General features: G+C 40.5%; 1 protein-coding gene across 10 annotated transcripts in view; it reads left to right on the top strand.

The window, feature by feature from the left end:
• Positions 1-14,773, top strand: part of hspg2 (heparan sulfate proteoglycan 2) — a 516,773-nt gene that overhangs the window by 388,565 nt on the left and 113,435 nt on the right. For all 10 annotated transcript variants that reach the window (XM_039755775.1, XM_039755773.1, XM_039755774.1 and 7 more), the window contains 2 exons: positions 9,330-9,452; positions 11,148-11,300. In XM_039755775.1, coding sequence (XP_039611709.1) covers positions 9,330-9,452; positions 11,148-11,300 — 276 coding nt within the window. The remainder of the gene's footprint in view (positions 1-9,329; positions 9,453-11,147; positions 11,301-14,773) is intronic.

The raw sequence follows: 14,773 nt of genomic DNA, 5'->3' as shown, positions 1-14,773 counted from the left end.
GCAGGTGGGCCGTGGCACCAATGGCCACATTTGGGTACCGAGAAAAGAAACAGAATAGGTGAGGGTTAGTATTCAAATATAATTATCATGTTACTTATGTTATAGTGCTAATGACTAACAACAGTTATTAAAAGAATTTAAAAATCTTAATTTTCCCATCTATGACTTATGGTCTGTCCAGTTCATAAACACTCACCAGATTAGCAGAATGATTCTCATTGAGTAAAAGAGTGCACAGCCACAAAGAGGAATTCTGAATATTCTGAAACTTATAACCGGACAACCAAAGAAGTTTTCTGATTCCCAGAGGTCATTGCTCTTGCTTCATTAACTTTCAGCTTTTTGTGTTTAGGTTTAAAATAAATACAGTAAATGAAGAAGAGAATTAGTTTATGGAAATTAGGATATGCTGAATAGACAAAACTGGAATCTCTTTGTATTGTGTTTCATATGACATGCAACTCAAAAAAAAAACACCTCAACACAAAAAGTGAATGCTTGATGGAAAAATGGCATTTAGAGATATGGTGTTGGCTTGCTGTTCACATACCTACTGAAACAAGTGCCTTGTGGTGTCCTCTTTCTTTTGAATCAACACAACTGTTCCTTTCCATATCAAAGTCTTTTTGTCTTGCCTTGTGTGTGTTTCTGTGTAAAGTCAACTTTTTGAATGTCCCATTAGTCTTCGGTTAAAGAGTCTGAAATGTTGTCAGTTGTAAACTCATCTATCACCTCTCACACCTCTGAGCTGAGCTTTTAGACCTCCAAAGGGTTGCAGTGGCCTTTTTTAACCCAGCTGCTCCACTAAGATGCTGACAAGTATTGTGGAAACTTCAAAGAGTGCTGAAATTTGAATGATGGAGAAGAAAACAAAGACAGCACAATGGGAAATATCACCTCTGAGCTCTACTGATGCATTTAGTTCAAAGCTGGCACACAAGATGTTTGGAAGCAAAGCCATGATTAGTGACCATCAGAAAAAAGGAACATGCTTACCATCCACTGCATGAAATCTGATATTCAAAAAACGTCTTGCTGTTCACTAAACAGGGCCTGTGCTTGCTGAAAGGCAACTCGTCTCCCAGACTCGCTCCTTTTTCTTAAAGCCAGTAATGCACTGTACAAATGCTTCCCAGGTATGGCAACTTCAGTTGCAATCTCAGCACTTTTCTTTTTCATTTTCCGTTTTGCCTTGGTATGTAAAACATAAGAAACATAAATTTGACAAACGTGAGGAGACCATTCGATCCAACAAGCCCGCTTGTTTAGCTAATCTGTCCCAGTATCTCATCCTGATTCTTCTTAAACGTTGCCAGGGTTTCTGCGTCAACTCCATGTCTCGGTAGAGTCCCACAAGTAAAGAAGTGCTTCCTGGCTTCAGGTTTAAATGCATTTCTCTTAATTTCAACGACTGTCCTTAAGTACGTGATTCACCCTGAAGCTAAAAAGAATGTTGCTGAATCAACTTTATTAATGCCTTTGAGAATTTTGAAGATCTGGCTGAGGTCCCCACGCAGTCTCCTCTGCTCGAGACTAAACAGGTTTAATTCTCTGAATCTGTCAGAGCCGGACGTGTCCTTAAGTCCTAAGATGCACTTGGTTGCTCTCCACAGCAGAGCTTCAAGAGCTGCTAACACAAACCATCAGACAAATGAGCCTCGCTTCTGTTCTGTTTGCAGACATCCAAAACACACACTTGTCCTGTTTCCGTGTGGTTGCATTGCATGGATTGCACTTCTGACATGAACGCTCATTGAATGTCAACTCAGACATGCACAGAACCCACTCCTCTAACTTAAGACAGAATCAGACCTGTTTGATTTGCTCAGGGTGAGTCACAGACTGGTCAGACTGAGTTACTGGGGATGTCAAGCTACACCACTGGTGGTCATAGGAGCATGCTGCGACTATCCCCAACTCGCTAAGATTATGTTAATGTAGTCTGTGAAGGAAAACTGCTGAGAAACACGTATAGTGTGACAGGGCCCTAATGCTTACTGTCTTGATTATTGAGCCAATGGTGCTCAGAGAGAAATCCAAACCCTAGCGCAGTAGTTCTCAAACTGTGAGGTGGGCCCCCTAGTGGGGAGCAAAGCAACAAAAAGGGGATTGCGAAGATGTGAAAAAAAAAAAAAAAAATCAAAAATATGACAAATACATCTATTGAAACCAAAACAAATTAACTTAAAATACATTCTGATACTAGAAAAATAAATATAGAGTTAGATAAATGTCGGTAAAAGTTAAGTAGGTATAATAAAATATGCATCTATGATATATCATTAATTAAGAGAGAACAAATTGGTATTAGTGGGCTCCTTTCAAAAAAAGTTAGGTGGGCGCGATTAAAACTGTTATGAAAACTCGGGTCGCAAATACTTAAAGGTTGAGAAACGCTGCCCCAGTGGTAGGGCTGCTGCCTCGCAATAAGCAGATTGTGGGTTCACATTCTGAGACCTCCCTGCGTAATGAGATAAGCGATATACAAATGTAAAGATTATTATTTCATTTCAATTATTTTATCCTTTTTTAATACATTGTACAAATGAAATTTTTATTTTCTTCAAATATTTATTGTTGGCGGCACGGTGGCGCAGTGGTAGCGCTGCTGCCTCGCAGTTAGGGGACCGGGTTTGCTTCCCAGGTCCTCCCTGCGTGGAGTTTGCATGTTCTCCCCGTGTCTGCGTGGGTTTCCTCCGGGCGCTCCGGTTTCCTCCCACAATCCAAAGACATGCAGGTTAGGTGGATTGGCAATTCTAAATTGGCCCTAGTGTGTGCTTGGTGTGTGGGTGTGTCTGTGTGTGTCCTGCGGTGGGTTGGCACCCTGCCCAGGATTGGTTCCTGCCTTGTGCCCTGTGTTGGCTGGGATTGGCTCCAGCAGACCCCCGTGACCCTGTATTCGGATTCAGCGGGTTAGAAAATGGATGGATGGATATTTATTGTTTGTTGAGTTACTTTTCCTGTAGATTCACTATGTGGCCAGTGGTTTCTTTGCAGTGCTCTTGACTGTACAAATACCAAGGACCAGTGTGAAGTGGAGTCCTTGTTTTACGGAATCACTCCGCATTTGAAACAGATATGTTGTGTTTCATAATTGAATCCTATTTGTTCCAGTTTGCTTGAACATTTCGGTTGATTTTGCGACTTCTCTCATTGCACCAAGTATCATAGTTCACTCTCGGTACTGATTTATTTGCGCAAATCCAAGAGAGACATGCAGCGGAATGAGGAGCGGGGCCCTCCTCACTCACCCACCAGCTTTGGAGCGTATCTTATATCCACTTAGCTAGTGAACGAGAGGACTGCTGTACTTCCCGTGCCAAAAAATCCCAGACAAGACAACTGTCCACTCCCCTTTAACCCCCCATTCCATGCACCCACCCTCACAAATCCACCAACACCCCACCCCGTTGTTGCCTTAGGTCATCCCTTATTTTTGTTTAGGAAAGTTGGCAACCCTAGTGTGAAGGCGTTCATATTATATATGCAGCATACTTTGGTTTTTGACTTTAAAATCATCCATTCATCCATTATCCTACCCGCTATATCCTAACTACAGGGTTACGGGGGTCTGCTGGAGCCAATCCCAGCTTTGGTTTTTGACTTTAAAATCATCCATTCATCCATTATCCTACCCGCTATATCCTAACTACAGGGTCACGGGGGTCTGCTGGAGCCAATCCCAGCCAACACAGGGCGCAAGGCAGGGAACAAATCCCGGGCAGGGCGCCAGCCCACCGCAGGGTACACACACACACAAACACCCACACACCAAGCACACACTAAGGATAATTTAGAATCGCCAATGCGCCTAACCTGCATGTCTTTGGACTGCGGGAGGAAGCCGGAGGAAACCCACACAGACACGGGGAGAACATGCAAACTCCATGCAGGGAGGACCCGGGAAGTGAAACTTTAAAACCAATTACTGGTAAATAGCTTTTAAGTGAGTTATATTTTTTACTTGATGATGTGAGTTGGCAATATTAATAGTTATTGGAATGAGATGTATAATCTGGGCAATATCTGAGAACTTTTTTAAAGCATTGCATTTCGAAAATGGTGACCTTCTCCTTAAGTAAGGGAGTGTGTAACACTTAACAGTGCAGCAATGTCACCCCATTTCAGTTGCTTTAGCTTGAGAAGATCAACTTTAGGTTCACCTTTTAGGTCATGTGTTTATCCAGACTTCACTGAGGCTATAAGCAGGAGAACTCAAGTTACAATGTTGGTGGGAAACTATAATGGCAAATAACTCATTCCCGGCCCTCCACTCTGAATGGCGGTGGCCATGTCTCATTCATTCTTCACACAATAAATCTATTCCATTACAAAATCACAAACCAAATTTAAAATGTCAATTTTTTACTTGCCTTTCACTTTACAGTTTCAAGTTTTAAAGATAACTGTGCTAAGTTTGGTGATCCTTAACACTGGTGTTTATACTGGAGAACCATCACTAGAAAATGCTCGTTTTTTTTCCCATTTATTTTTACATTAATCTCATGACAACATGATGATTCATTAGCCCTTCCCACTATATAAGAAGAAAATGTTGGCACCTTTCCTCCTCTAGTGGTATTATTGGCACATTCTAGTTGACACTCCTGGTTCTGGTGAGTATCAAGCTGTCTTTTGGACTACAGGATGAGGTAAGAGGGTGATTGAAATAATGCCGTCCTATTATAAAGGGGGTACTTTCTGCTTTGAAGTTCAGAAGTCTCAGTCTCTTAAAACTAACTCTTCTTTGAAAGCCTTCAAGCATTATTTGTTTTTTATTGAACAGTCAAAGCATTCATCAAAATGAAAAAATGCACAAAAAGTTAGCATTTTATGTGTTCACAAAATTTCTTGAATCTTCCACACTTTTACTTTTACTATTTGGTAATGTATTATTACTATCATGCTGGAATTTTATGAGGAAGCAAAGAAAGGATATATTCAAAGTGGTGCGTATGGTTTTATTTATCCTGAGTTTCAGAAAGCACTTGATAAGGTGCCCCATGAGAAGTTGGGCGTCAAATTAAAAGAAGTGGGAGTTCATGGTGTGGTGTGTAGATGGGTGAAGGGGGTTCTGGAGTGAGGAACCCTATCAGAATTGGCTGATTTAAAGTGTGGTGTCCCCAAGGTTTCAGTGCTAGGACTGCTTCTACTTTTTACAATATATAAATGATTTGGGTGGGAATATAAGTAACAAGCTGGTTAAGTTTGCAGATGATACCAAGATAGATGGATTGGCAGATAACCTGGAATCTAATGAATCATTACAGAGGGACTTGGATAGCATACTGGCTTGGCCAGAGTTGTAGCAGATGAAATTTAATGTCAGTAAATGTAAAGCACTGAATGTAGGAAGTAAAATTTTTAGATTTGAATAAATAATGAGTGGTCTGAATTAAACTTGAATGTACTGCTTATGAGATGGATTTATACAACTGCCTGACAGTGTTCAGAAGCTATTAAGAAGACTAACAAAATGTCAAGTTATATAGCTCCCTGATGTGTAGAGTACAGGTCCAAAGAGGTTCTGCTCAAACTTTATAATGCACTGGTGATGCCTCTTATGGAGTACTGGGTACAGTTTTTGGTCTCCAACCTGCATAAAGGACATAGCAGCACTGGAAAAGCTCCAGAGAAGAGTGACTAGCCTGACTCCAGGACAGCAGGGAATATGTTATGAAGCTGGATTAAAAGAGCTGAGCCTTTACAGTTTAAGCAAAAGAAGATTAAGAGGTGGCACGATTTAAGAGTTTAAAATTATGAAGGGAATTAGTCCAGTTGATCGAGACTGTTACTTTAAAATGAATTCAACAAGACCACGGGACACAGTTGGACAATTACGAGTAAATTTTGCAGAAAGGTCATGAAGTTTTTCTTCAAACAGAGAACCATAGATACTTATAATAAGTGGCCAAGTAGTGTGGGAGACAGTAGGACTTTAGGGACCTTCAAAATTTGTTATGATGTTATTTTGGAGGATTTAAGTGGATAGGATTGGTGAACGGTGTTGGGCCGAATGGCCTGTTCCTGCCTAAATATTTCCAATGTTTTAATTTCTAATGCCAGGAAGTTCCAAAATCCATTTGAGAAGAGGACATTTGCAGAAAATGTAAAGGTTAAACAATTGGGATCAGAATAAATCGGATATTATCAGTAATCAGGTTAATGCAACAAAGTGGCAAAGTTTTTTATTTTGTTTTAGGACATTCTTGTCTATAGGAGGACACGTTCATTAATGTGATGAATCTGTGGCCAAGTCACAGGGGGGACTTCAGCTGCTAGCAGTCAGTGCAATGATTGAAGTTAGGAATTGGTGCTCATCAGGAGGAAATTATTAGAACAGAGTTATGATGGCCTTTTACACAGCATCTAAGTCAGTAATTCTTACCCTTTTTTGAGTCACGGACCCCTTTAAGAATTTGATGAAAGCTATGGACACCCTTCCCCAGAAATATTCACGTAAACACAGCTTTGCATGCAATAAATACAATGTACTTTACGAGGGATATCCAGAAAAAAAGGTTACAACAGCTGTTAAAAATCGAAAAATTAATATATTTCAACCAAATTTACAGGGTATGTTCCAAAATATGTGTTTATTTCTCAACATAATCGCCGTCAACTTCGATGCACTTCTTCAGCCTGGGCACCAGCTTTTTTATGCCCTCGTCGAATACGCTCTGCTCCACCTCTGAAAGCCACTTCTCCACTGTCTCCTTCACCTCCTCATCGTTGGAAAAACGTTTCCCACCCAAGAATTCTTTCAGTTTGGTGAAAAGGTGAAAATCTGAGGGTGCAAGGTCCGGGGAATAGGGTGGGTGGGTAACAATATCCCATCCAAAGGACACAAGCAGGTCCTGAGTCACATGAGCGGTATGGGGTCTGGCGTTGTCGTGAAGGAGGGACACACCACGAGTCAGCATTCCCCTCCTTTTGTCTTTAATCTTTTTTTCAATTTTTAGGGTCTCACAATATGTTTCAGCATTAATGGTGGTCCCTTTGGCCATGAAATCCACCAACAAAACCCCTTTTCTGTCCCAAAAGACAGATGCCATAATCTTCCGCTCTGAAAACTGAACTTTGAATTTTTTGGCTGATGGGGAATGGGTATGGCGCCATTGTTGGGACTGCCTTTTGGACTCAGGAGTATAGTGACATACCCAAGTTTCATCTCCAGTCACAATAGAGTCAAGGAACGCCTCACCCTCGATTTCATAACGCTGAAGAAATTCAAGTGCAGCCAAAACACAATTTTGGTGATGTTCTGGAGTCAACATTTTTGGCACCCATCTTGCACTCAGCTTCCTGTAATCAGGTTTTTCTGAGACAATTTCACCAATGAGACTGCGTGAGATGTGTGGGAACATTTCATGAAGGGTGTCAATCATCACACGATGATCACTGCGAATTTTTTCATCAACTTGCTGCAGAAGCTCTTCTGAAATGAGAGACGGCCTCCCACTCCTTTCTTCGTCATGAGTGTCAGTGCGACCTTTTTTGAATGACCTAACCCACTTGTAAACATAATGACGTGACATTACCTCAGGTCCATAAGTTTCCACAAGCTGACGATGGATCTCGGCCGTGGATTCGCAATGCAAAGTGAGGAACTTGATGACCGAACGAATCTCGCATTGACGATAGGTGGAGCAAACAGCCTCAGCAGAGGTTGACGAACTCGCTTGTTGTGATGATATTTCACAACTGACTGACGCGGTCCCGGGCTTATTTTGACCGTTAGGACCCCCCCTACACGCAGGTATGCCAACCTTCGAAAAAAAAAATTCCCTGCACCCTCCAGAGCACTTGTAACCTTTTTTTCTGGATATCCCTCGTATTTATCGAGATTTGATAATCTCATACATATATTACATACACAAGGTATTATTAAACATTTAAGTAAACAATTTAAAAAAACACTCCTTTTTTATGCAAAAAGTAATGGCCCCTCATTATAATTATGAAATGCAATCCTCTTGTGATTTTGTGAAATTTAAACAGATCTACTACTACTACGTTTTCTATTGCCATTACTACTACTACTACTACTACTACATCTAGTCCAAATCAACAGTACCAGGCTATATAGTGAATATAAATGTTAATTTTTATCTGACCATCATTGACCCCCTGAAATCCATCCATGGACCGCCCCTAGGGGTCCGCGGACCTTAGGTTAAGAACCCCTGATCTAAGGGTTCATGTTTTCCACTTTATGCTGGTCAGAAGTACAAGATGCTGTGGCTTTTATCTATAGAATGGGTGTCTGTGTATTACATGATTCATCGACTTGAGACATGCATATCCTAACTGATCGTATTGTCCTTAACTGATGTATTGTATACTAGCCACACTACCTACCGAAGAATAATAGAATCATTTTAAAATATTTGCTGTCGCTTATTCTATGTGTACCTTCAGTGTCTTTCCTCTGTACCCATGTGTGTCTGGACCTCTCTTGAACGGCGCTCCAAATGTCCAATGCATTCCTGTAAAGCCTACATCTAATACTCAGTCTTTTCTTTGTGCATTGCTCACTTCTTGTCCTTGAAGGCGTCACTCTCAGCATACCTTCTATGCTTTTACTCCTCCTTGTGTGTCTCACACTTTCTCTTTCCATCTTGTTTCCAAAGCCAAACTGAATAAATCAGATTGCTGACACTGACTGGACACACACAGACCTCAGTGTTTTATTCCATACATCCATCCATTATCCAACCCGCTATATCCTAACTACAGGGTTATGGGGGTCTGCTGGAGCCAATCCCAGCCAACACAGGGTGCAAGGCAGGAAACAAACCCCGGGCAGGGTGCCAGCCCACCGCAGCAGTGTTTTATTGTATAGAAGATTTCCTAGGACTATAGTAAGATTTCAGAATGCGGCCAACACTAAGCAGTAAAGCGATCCCACTGAGACTTTCACACACTTCTTGGAAAATCAGCGGCTACACCACCATGCCACTTGCCTGCCCTTGTAGTTCACCACATACATGAAGCAGCAGCAAATGAATTTCGTTATTATTTTTTGAGATTACTTCTCATGGAGTTACAGAATAAAGTTTTTCTTTTAAATCTGAACTTAATTAAGTCTTTGTGAGATAGTTTTGTCATTTCTTACAGGCGTTTGAGTTACCTTGTTATTACATAAAGCAGTAACAGCGTTAATGTTTTTTATCAAAGCTCCGTTGCTTTGAATTATTTCCCAAAATCAGTATCTTCAAGGCAGAGATGACCCCCAGTAGGACTGGCGTAATATGTCATTTATTACTACTGCTAACATTTTCACCTGTCTTTTGCCATGTTATGACCTCATTTATGTCTTGTCACAGCTGTCGTAGGGGTCCAACCTGTGGCAACCGTTGATCCACCAGTACTGACCATCCAACAGGGCCAGCGGGCAGAATTCCACTGCAGTGTCACGGGCAACCCACAGCCCTCTATTGAGTGGCTTGGTAAGTACGAGAAGAAACAAGTGGATCGGAGATGGGTAAAATGAAGTGGCTCCCCTTCAGAAGGCTTGTTGTGAAACTGAAAAGGCAGTTTGATAATACTAAAACATATACAGGTGGAAAGATTGTTCCTGTTGGTAAACTTAAGGAAAACGTTGTGTATGAAAACCTGAAACATCTTATGAATTTATATGTGCTACCAAAAGAATGTGTTCTTTTATTTGGATGGGAATGGCTGAAAAGTATCCAACTTAACTGGCAGTCCATAAAAGTGATGCAGGTCACGTCAAGGCAGAGCAGATGCCCTATAAATAATTCACTATTGGCACAAAAGTGTTCCAAGATGGAATTGCCACTCTTAAACATATCAGAGCACACACAGTGAGCAGTGGATGAAAATGTGCAAGCAAAGTTCCAAAAGGCTCGCTCTGTGCCATTTGCTATCTGCTCCAAAGGTTGACGCAAAGCTCCAGTGTTTAATAGCTCAAAGTGTTGTCTCTGAAGTCAAGTGGTCTGAATGGGCAACACCCATAGTTCCAGTAATCAAGAAAAATGGGGATGTATGCACCTGTGGTGGCTTTAAAGTCACGACAAATCCAGCGCTGCATGCCCTACCAATATCCACTACCATGAAAAGAGTACATCTTCACCTCACTTTCTGGTGTTGAGTACTTTTCAAAGATAGAGCTACCTCAGCCATATTTGCCTCACAATTAATACTCATGGGGGGACTCCTCCATTATATATTCTGTAGTAAAGAAAGCACATGGTTGCATTGGCGTCTGTCTTACTCACTGTTGGTTTAAGTGTAAAAAACACAACACTTGTGGGTAAAACTAGGATTTTGAAAAAGTTCATTGAACTGGAAACCGGAAATGGAATGAGGATTAGAATATTTTTGTGATTGAGTCCAGATTTCTGACCCGTTGGCACAAAAGTACCCAAAATCTCAGAAAGGCTGGGTCGTACTGTAATCTCCATGTTTTTTACAAAATAATTCAATTGTTGCTTACTGAACTCTGGGTACTAAAATAGTCAGAATTCTTCTGACTGGCTGGGCTGGATGCTGTGCCCTTCCTAAACTATACATCTTGGAGTGAATCCGACTTTTACTTTCAATTGTTTGCTTTTATCAAGTACTTATCTGTCACTGGGATTGGCTGATTATACTGCATTGGGAATCATCTGAGAGATTAAGGAATCCAGTTTAATAGTTAAGAGAAGAATCGGGCTTCTTCTGCATAGAAAGAGAAATCCAGCAATGAAAGATCCCCAAATAAGGTCTAGGTTTTTATCTCTCATGGCGTGATATTTTCTGATAATCTAATCCACAAAATCAACTTTTAATGACTGGGTCCCACTCCTTCTGGTTAACCACACAATACTGTCAGTAGATCAAGTAGCACTTGGCTATGTTCTTGCCATGTAACGTAGTTCTAGTTCAGGTTTATTTGTCCTGTGTAATATAGAAGCGAAAACTGGACCGTTTTCTAAGAAGAGTGTTGTAAATCCCTAAGTATTCGTTGGTACAAAAAAGAACATGAAAGAAAATAATTGTCTGCTTTATTGCTCCAACATAGTACCATTAGCTTGCCCAGAAGACTTGGCCACAAATTTCAGCTGCCTTTTTCTACCATGATGTGCAATTCATGTACATCAACTGTTAATTTTTTATCATTTTTTTTTTCTTTTCACCAGGAGGTCAAGGAAACCGAATTTCCCCCCATGCAATAATCCAAGGAGGAAGTCTGGTGATCCCAGCAGTGGAACGTGCAGATGAGGCAGAGTATCTGTGCAAAGCCCTAAACGCTCATGGAGAACACGTGGCTCGGGCTGTACTTTATGTGCACAGTAAGTCTGTGACGTGGAGGAGTGGGATGGTGTGGGACTACTTCACCGCTCTGGTGGTGCGATGCAAGTGATTGAAAATGACCTAAAATGAGCAGTAGCTCCAATTCTGCTTTAATGAAAGTAACATATTTAGCATTTTTAATTGGCTTTCTTTACTCATATCTGTCAAATGCCATTAAAGCAGAAAATGATGAAAGATTTTATGGTGACCACAATCTTAAATCCTTTGTATAAATAATTCAGTCATTTTCTGATCTTGCTTGTTTCAGTGACGAGCCATAGCCATAGCTTTAAACATGGTGTAGCTGCATTTATCCCAAATTACCAAAGTTCTGCAGGTTTTAGTTTGCTTCAGAGAATGATTCATGCACCAGTGTGATGCGTAATCAAATACTTCCACTGACAAAATATCTTTGCTTAAAAGTGTTAGTAAAATTTCAAAGCAAAACAGTTCACACAAAAATAGAGAAAAAATTGATATAAAAAAAAAGAAAAGTTCTATTTAAGGCTTACTAGAGGGCTTCGCCCGATGCTCACTTCAATCGCCAACCCCCGGTCTGTGCTACGCGCCAGCCACTTCACGTCTCAGCCTCTTGCGTTTGTGGATTTCACTTTCACCAAACAACAAATCTTTTAATTCTCTCGGATAGGCCTCTTCATTGGGAAGAAGCACTAGTGTTCAATGATGGCAACACAAATTAGATGATCTACAAGTCTCCGAATTACAGTTTAAAGCCAAACAATATCTACATACTTCTGTCATATCACCTATGTCCACATATTCGATCTCTTTTCGTTGTTGCGTTATTTCACAGAGTAATAATTTTCGTTTGTTAGCACTAATGCAATCTTTACTATCAGTTTTTTGAGACTTTCACATTTTAGTACTTTCATAATCTCTAACCTGCTCTGCATGTGTATCGCACCAACGTTTTTTGAACCTCTTTATGACATTCTACTTTGTCTTCTACTCTTTGGCTTTTATTTCCGACCCCGCTTGGAGCTGAGAGCACAGGAACTGGGTCTGACAATAGCATTCACACAAACGAGAAGTCATTGGACCGTGGGCATGGTTGTAAATGTTTGAGAGGAGGGCGGGACGTGTCAAAATCTTTTTAGAAAAGTCTTGTCTCACAGGAGTTGAAATTATCTCTGAGAAAATCTCGTCCCAGGATTTCCTTTTATAATAGAGAGATGTATCTTGTTTAATTTCTCTAAGTTCGGTCATTCAGTCACACTTGAGGCACGCTAACCACAGTCACAAAACTGTATGCCATCTCCTATTTGAAACATATCTAACAATCCATAGTCCAATAAGCCTAACTGGCTTAATTAACACTCTGTTCTACAGATATACAGTACGTAGCTATGAATGTTCTATCTCATGTTAATTTACGGGGGTAAAAGACTATACCATACTCTAGGTATCTATTGTAGGATTAAAGTTGGACAGTTTAACATCTGTGGCAGAGCGACGAACACTAAGCAAACTCCTGTCAATCATGAATAATCCATTGCACTGAACAGGATCATCTCCAGACAGAGGAGTAGTTTCAGTGACAGACTTTTGTCACCATCCTGCTCCACTGAGAGACAGAGGAGATCGTTCCTCCCCCACACTATGCGACTCTTCAATTCCACCCTGGGGAGTAAATGCTAACATTAATTTTATTTTTATTTTTCTTCATTTTTATTACTACTTATTTTAATATTGTTTCTTTGTATCAGTATACTGCTGCTGGATTATGTGAATTTCCCCTTGGGATTAATAAAGTATCTATCTATCTATCTATCTATCTAGGTAGCTATAAGAAACTGATATTCTGTTATTGAACTTAAGCAAACATATGAATTTAACATCAAACATTAGCTTTCTAAGATTGGATTTAACCAGGTAATCTAAGGTGGATGCAATGAATATACAATTCATCTCACCTTAGTAGTTGTTAAAGCTCTACTTTGTCTTATCCTGTGTGAACTCTTGGAGGTGTACCTCTCGAATATGTCTGTGTCCAGGTATGAAGTGAAGAGGGCATTGAGTTGAATATCACTTCTACAGATCCTAGGTCACTTCACCCTCCACAGCCAAGTCAGTGAAGCTGTAAAATCAACTAAAAACTGATCTTCTGAAAGAGAGTCGCTCCATTACATACCCTCATTCATGCCGGGTTCCATGCACTCCCCTGACATTGTCACATCAGTTTTATTAAGAACATTTAATACAGGTTATAGAGCTGGAAGTCTGTTTTTCTACAGGTTAACAATAAAAAGTGAAGATGCAAGTTTTCGTATCTACTGTGACCAAACAAAATTATGTTGAAATAATGATGTACACTTAATGAGAAAATTTTTAGGACCACGACACTAAAACTTGGTAGGGCCTGCTTTTGCTTCCAAAACAGCATCAGTTCTTCATGGTGTGGATTCCACAAGATGTTGGAAACATTCCTTTGAGATTCTGGTCCACGTTGACATGATTACATCATGTCATTTCTGCAGATTTGTCAGCTGCCCATTCTTCTCCTGTTCTACCACATCCCAAATGTGTTCTTTTAGATTCAGATCCTGTGGTCCGAATGGCCGCTAAGGAACCCTAAACTCATTGTCATGTTCATTAGACCAGTTTGAGATGAGTTTTGCTTTGCTATGTGGTGCATTATCATGCTGGAAGTAGCCATTAGGAAATTGATTAATTGTAGCCATGGTGGGATGCACATTGTCAGCTACAATACTCAAATAGGCTATGGTATTCAAATGATGATTGATTGATTGGTGTTAAAAGGCCCTTTGTGTACCAAAAAAACATTCCGCACATCATTACAATGCCACTACCTGCCTGGACAGTTGACACAAGACAGGTTGAGTGCATTGATTCATGCCTTTGGCACCAACTTCTGACCTACCATCTGTGTGCCTGAGCAGTAATCGAGATTCTTCAGACCAAGCAACATTTTTCCAGTTTTCAGCTGTCCAGTGTTGATGATCCTGTGCCCACTGCAGCCTCAGATTTCTGATATTAACAGGCAGGAGTGGAACCCAACGTGGTCTGCTGCTTCAAGGTTCAATGTATTGTGCATTCTTAGATGCTTTTCTGCTTGTCACAGTTGTGCAGATTGGTTATCTGAGTTACCATTGCCCTTCTGTCAATGACTTTGCCATTGTCCTCTGACCTCCATCATCAGCAAGGTGTTTCTGTCTGTAAAACTGCTGCTTAGCAGATGTTTTTTTTTTATCTTTTTCATACCATTCTTAGAAAACTTTAGAGACTGTTTTGTGTGAACATCCCAAGAGATCAGCAGTTACGGAAATACTCAAACCATCCCGTCTGACATCAACAATTACTGTAATCCTCGGTCAAAACCACTGAGATCACATTTTTTCTAAAGTTCTGGTTCTGATGTGAACAATAGCCAAAACTGCTGACCTGTATTATGTATTGTGCTCCTGCCACATGATTGGCTGATTAAAAATTA

The sequence above is a fragment of the Polypterus senegalus genome, chromosome 6 (assembly GCF_016835505.1).
Source record: "Polypterus senegalus isolate Bchr_013 chromosome 6, ASM1683550v1, whole genome shotgun sequence".
Classification (NCBI taxonomy): Eukaryota; Metazoa; Chordata; class Cladistia; order Polypteriformes; family Polypteridae; genus Polypterus; species Polypterus senegalus.
The sequence above is the reverse complement of the archived record's forward strand: the minus strand, read 5'-3'. Positions and strand labels throughout refer to the sequence as shown.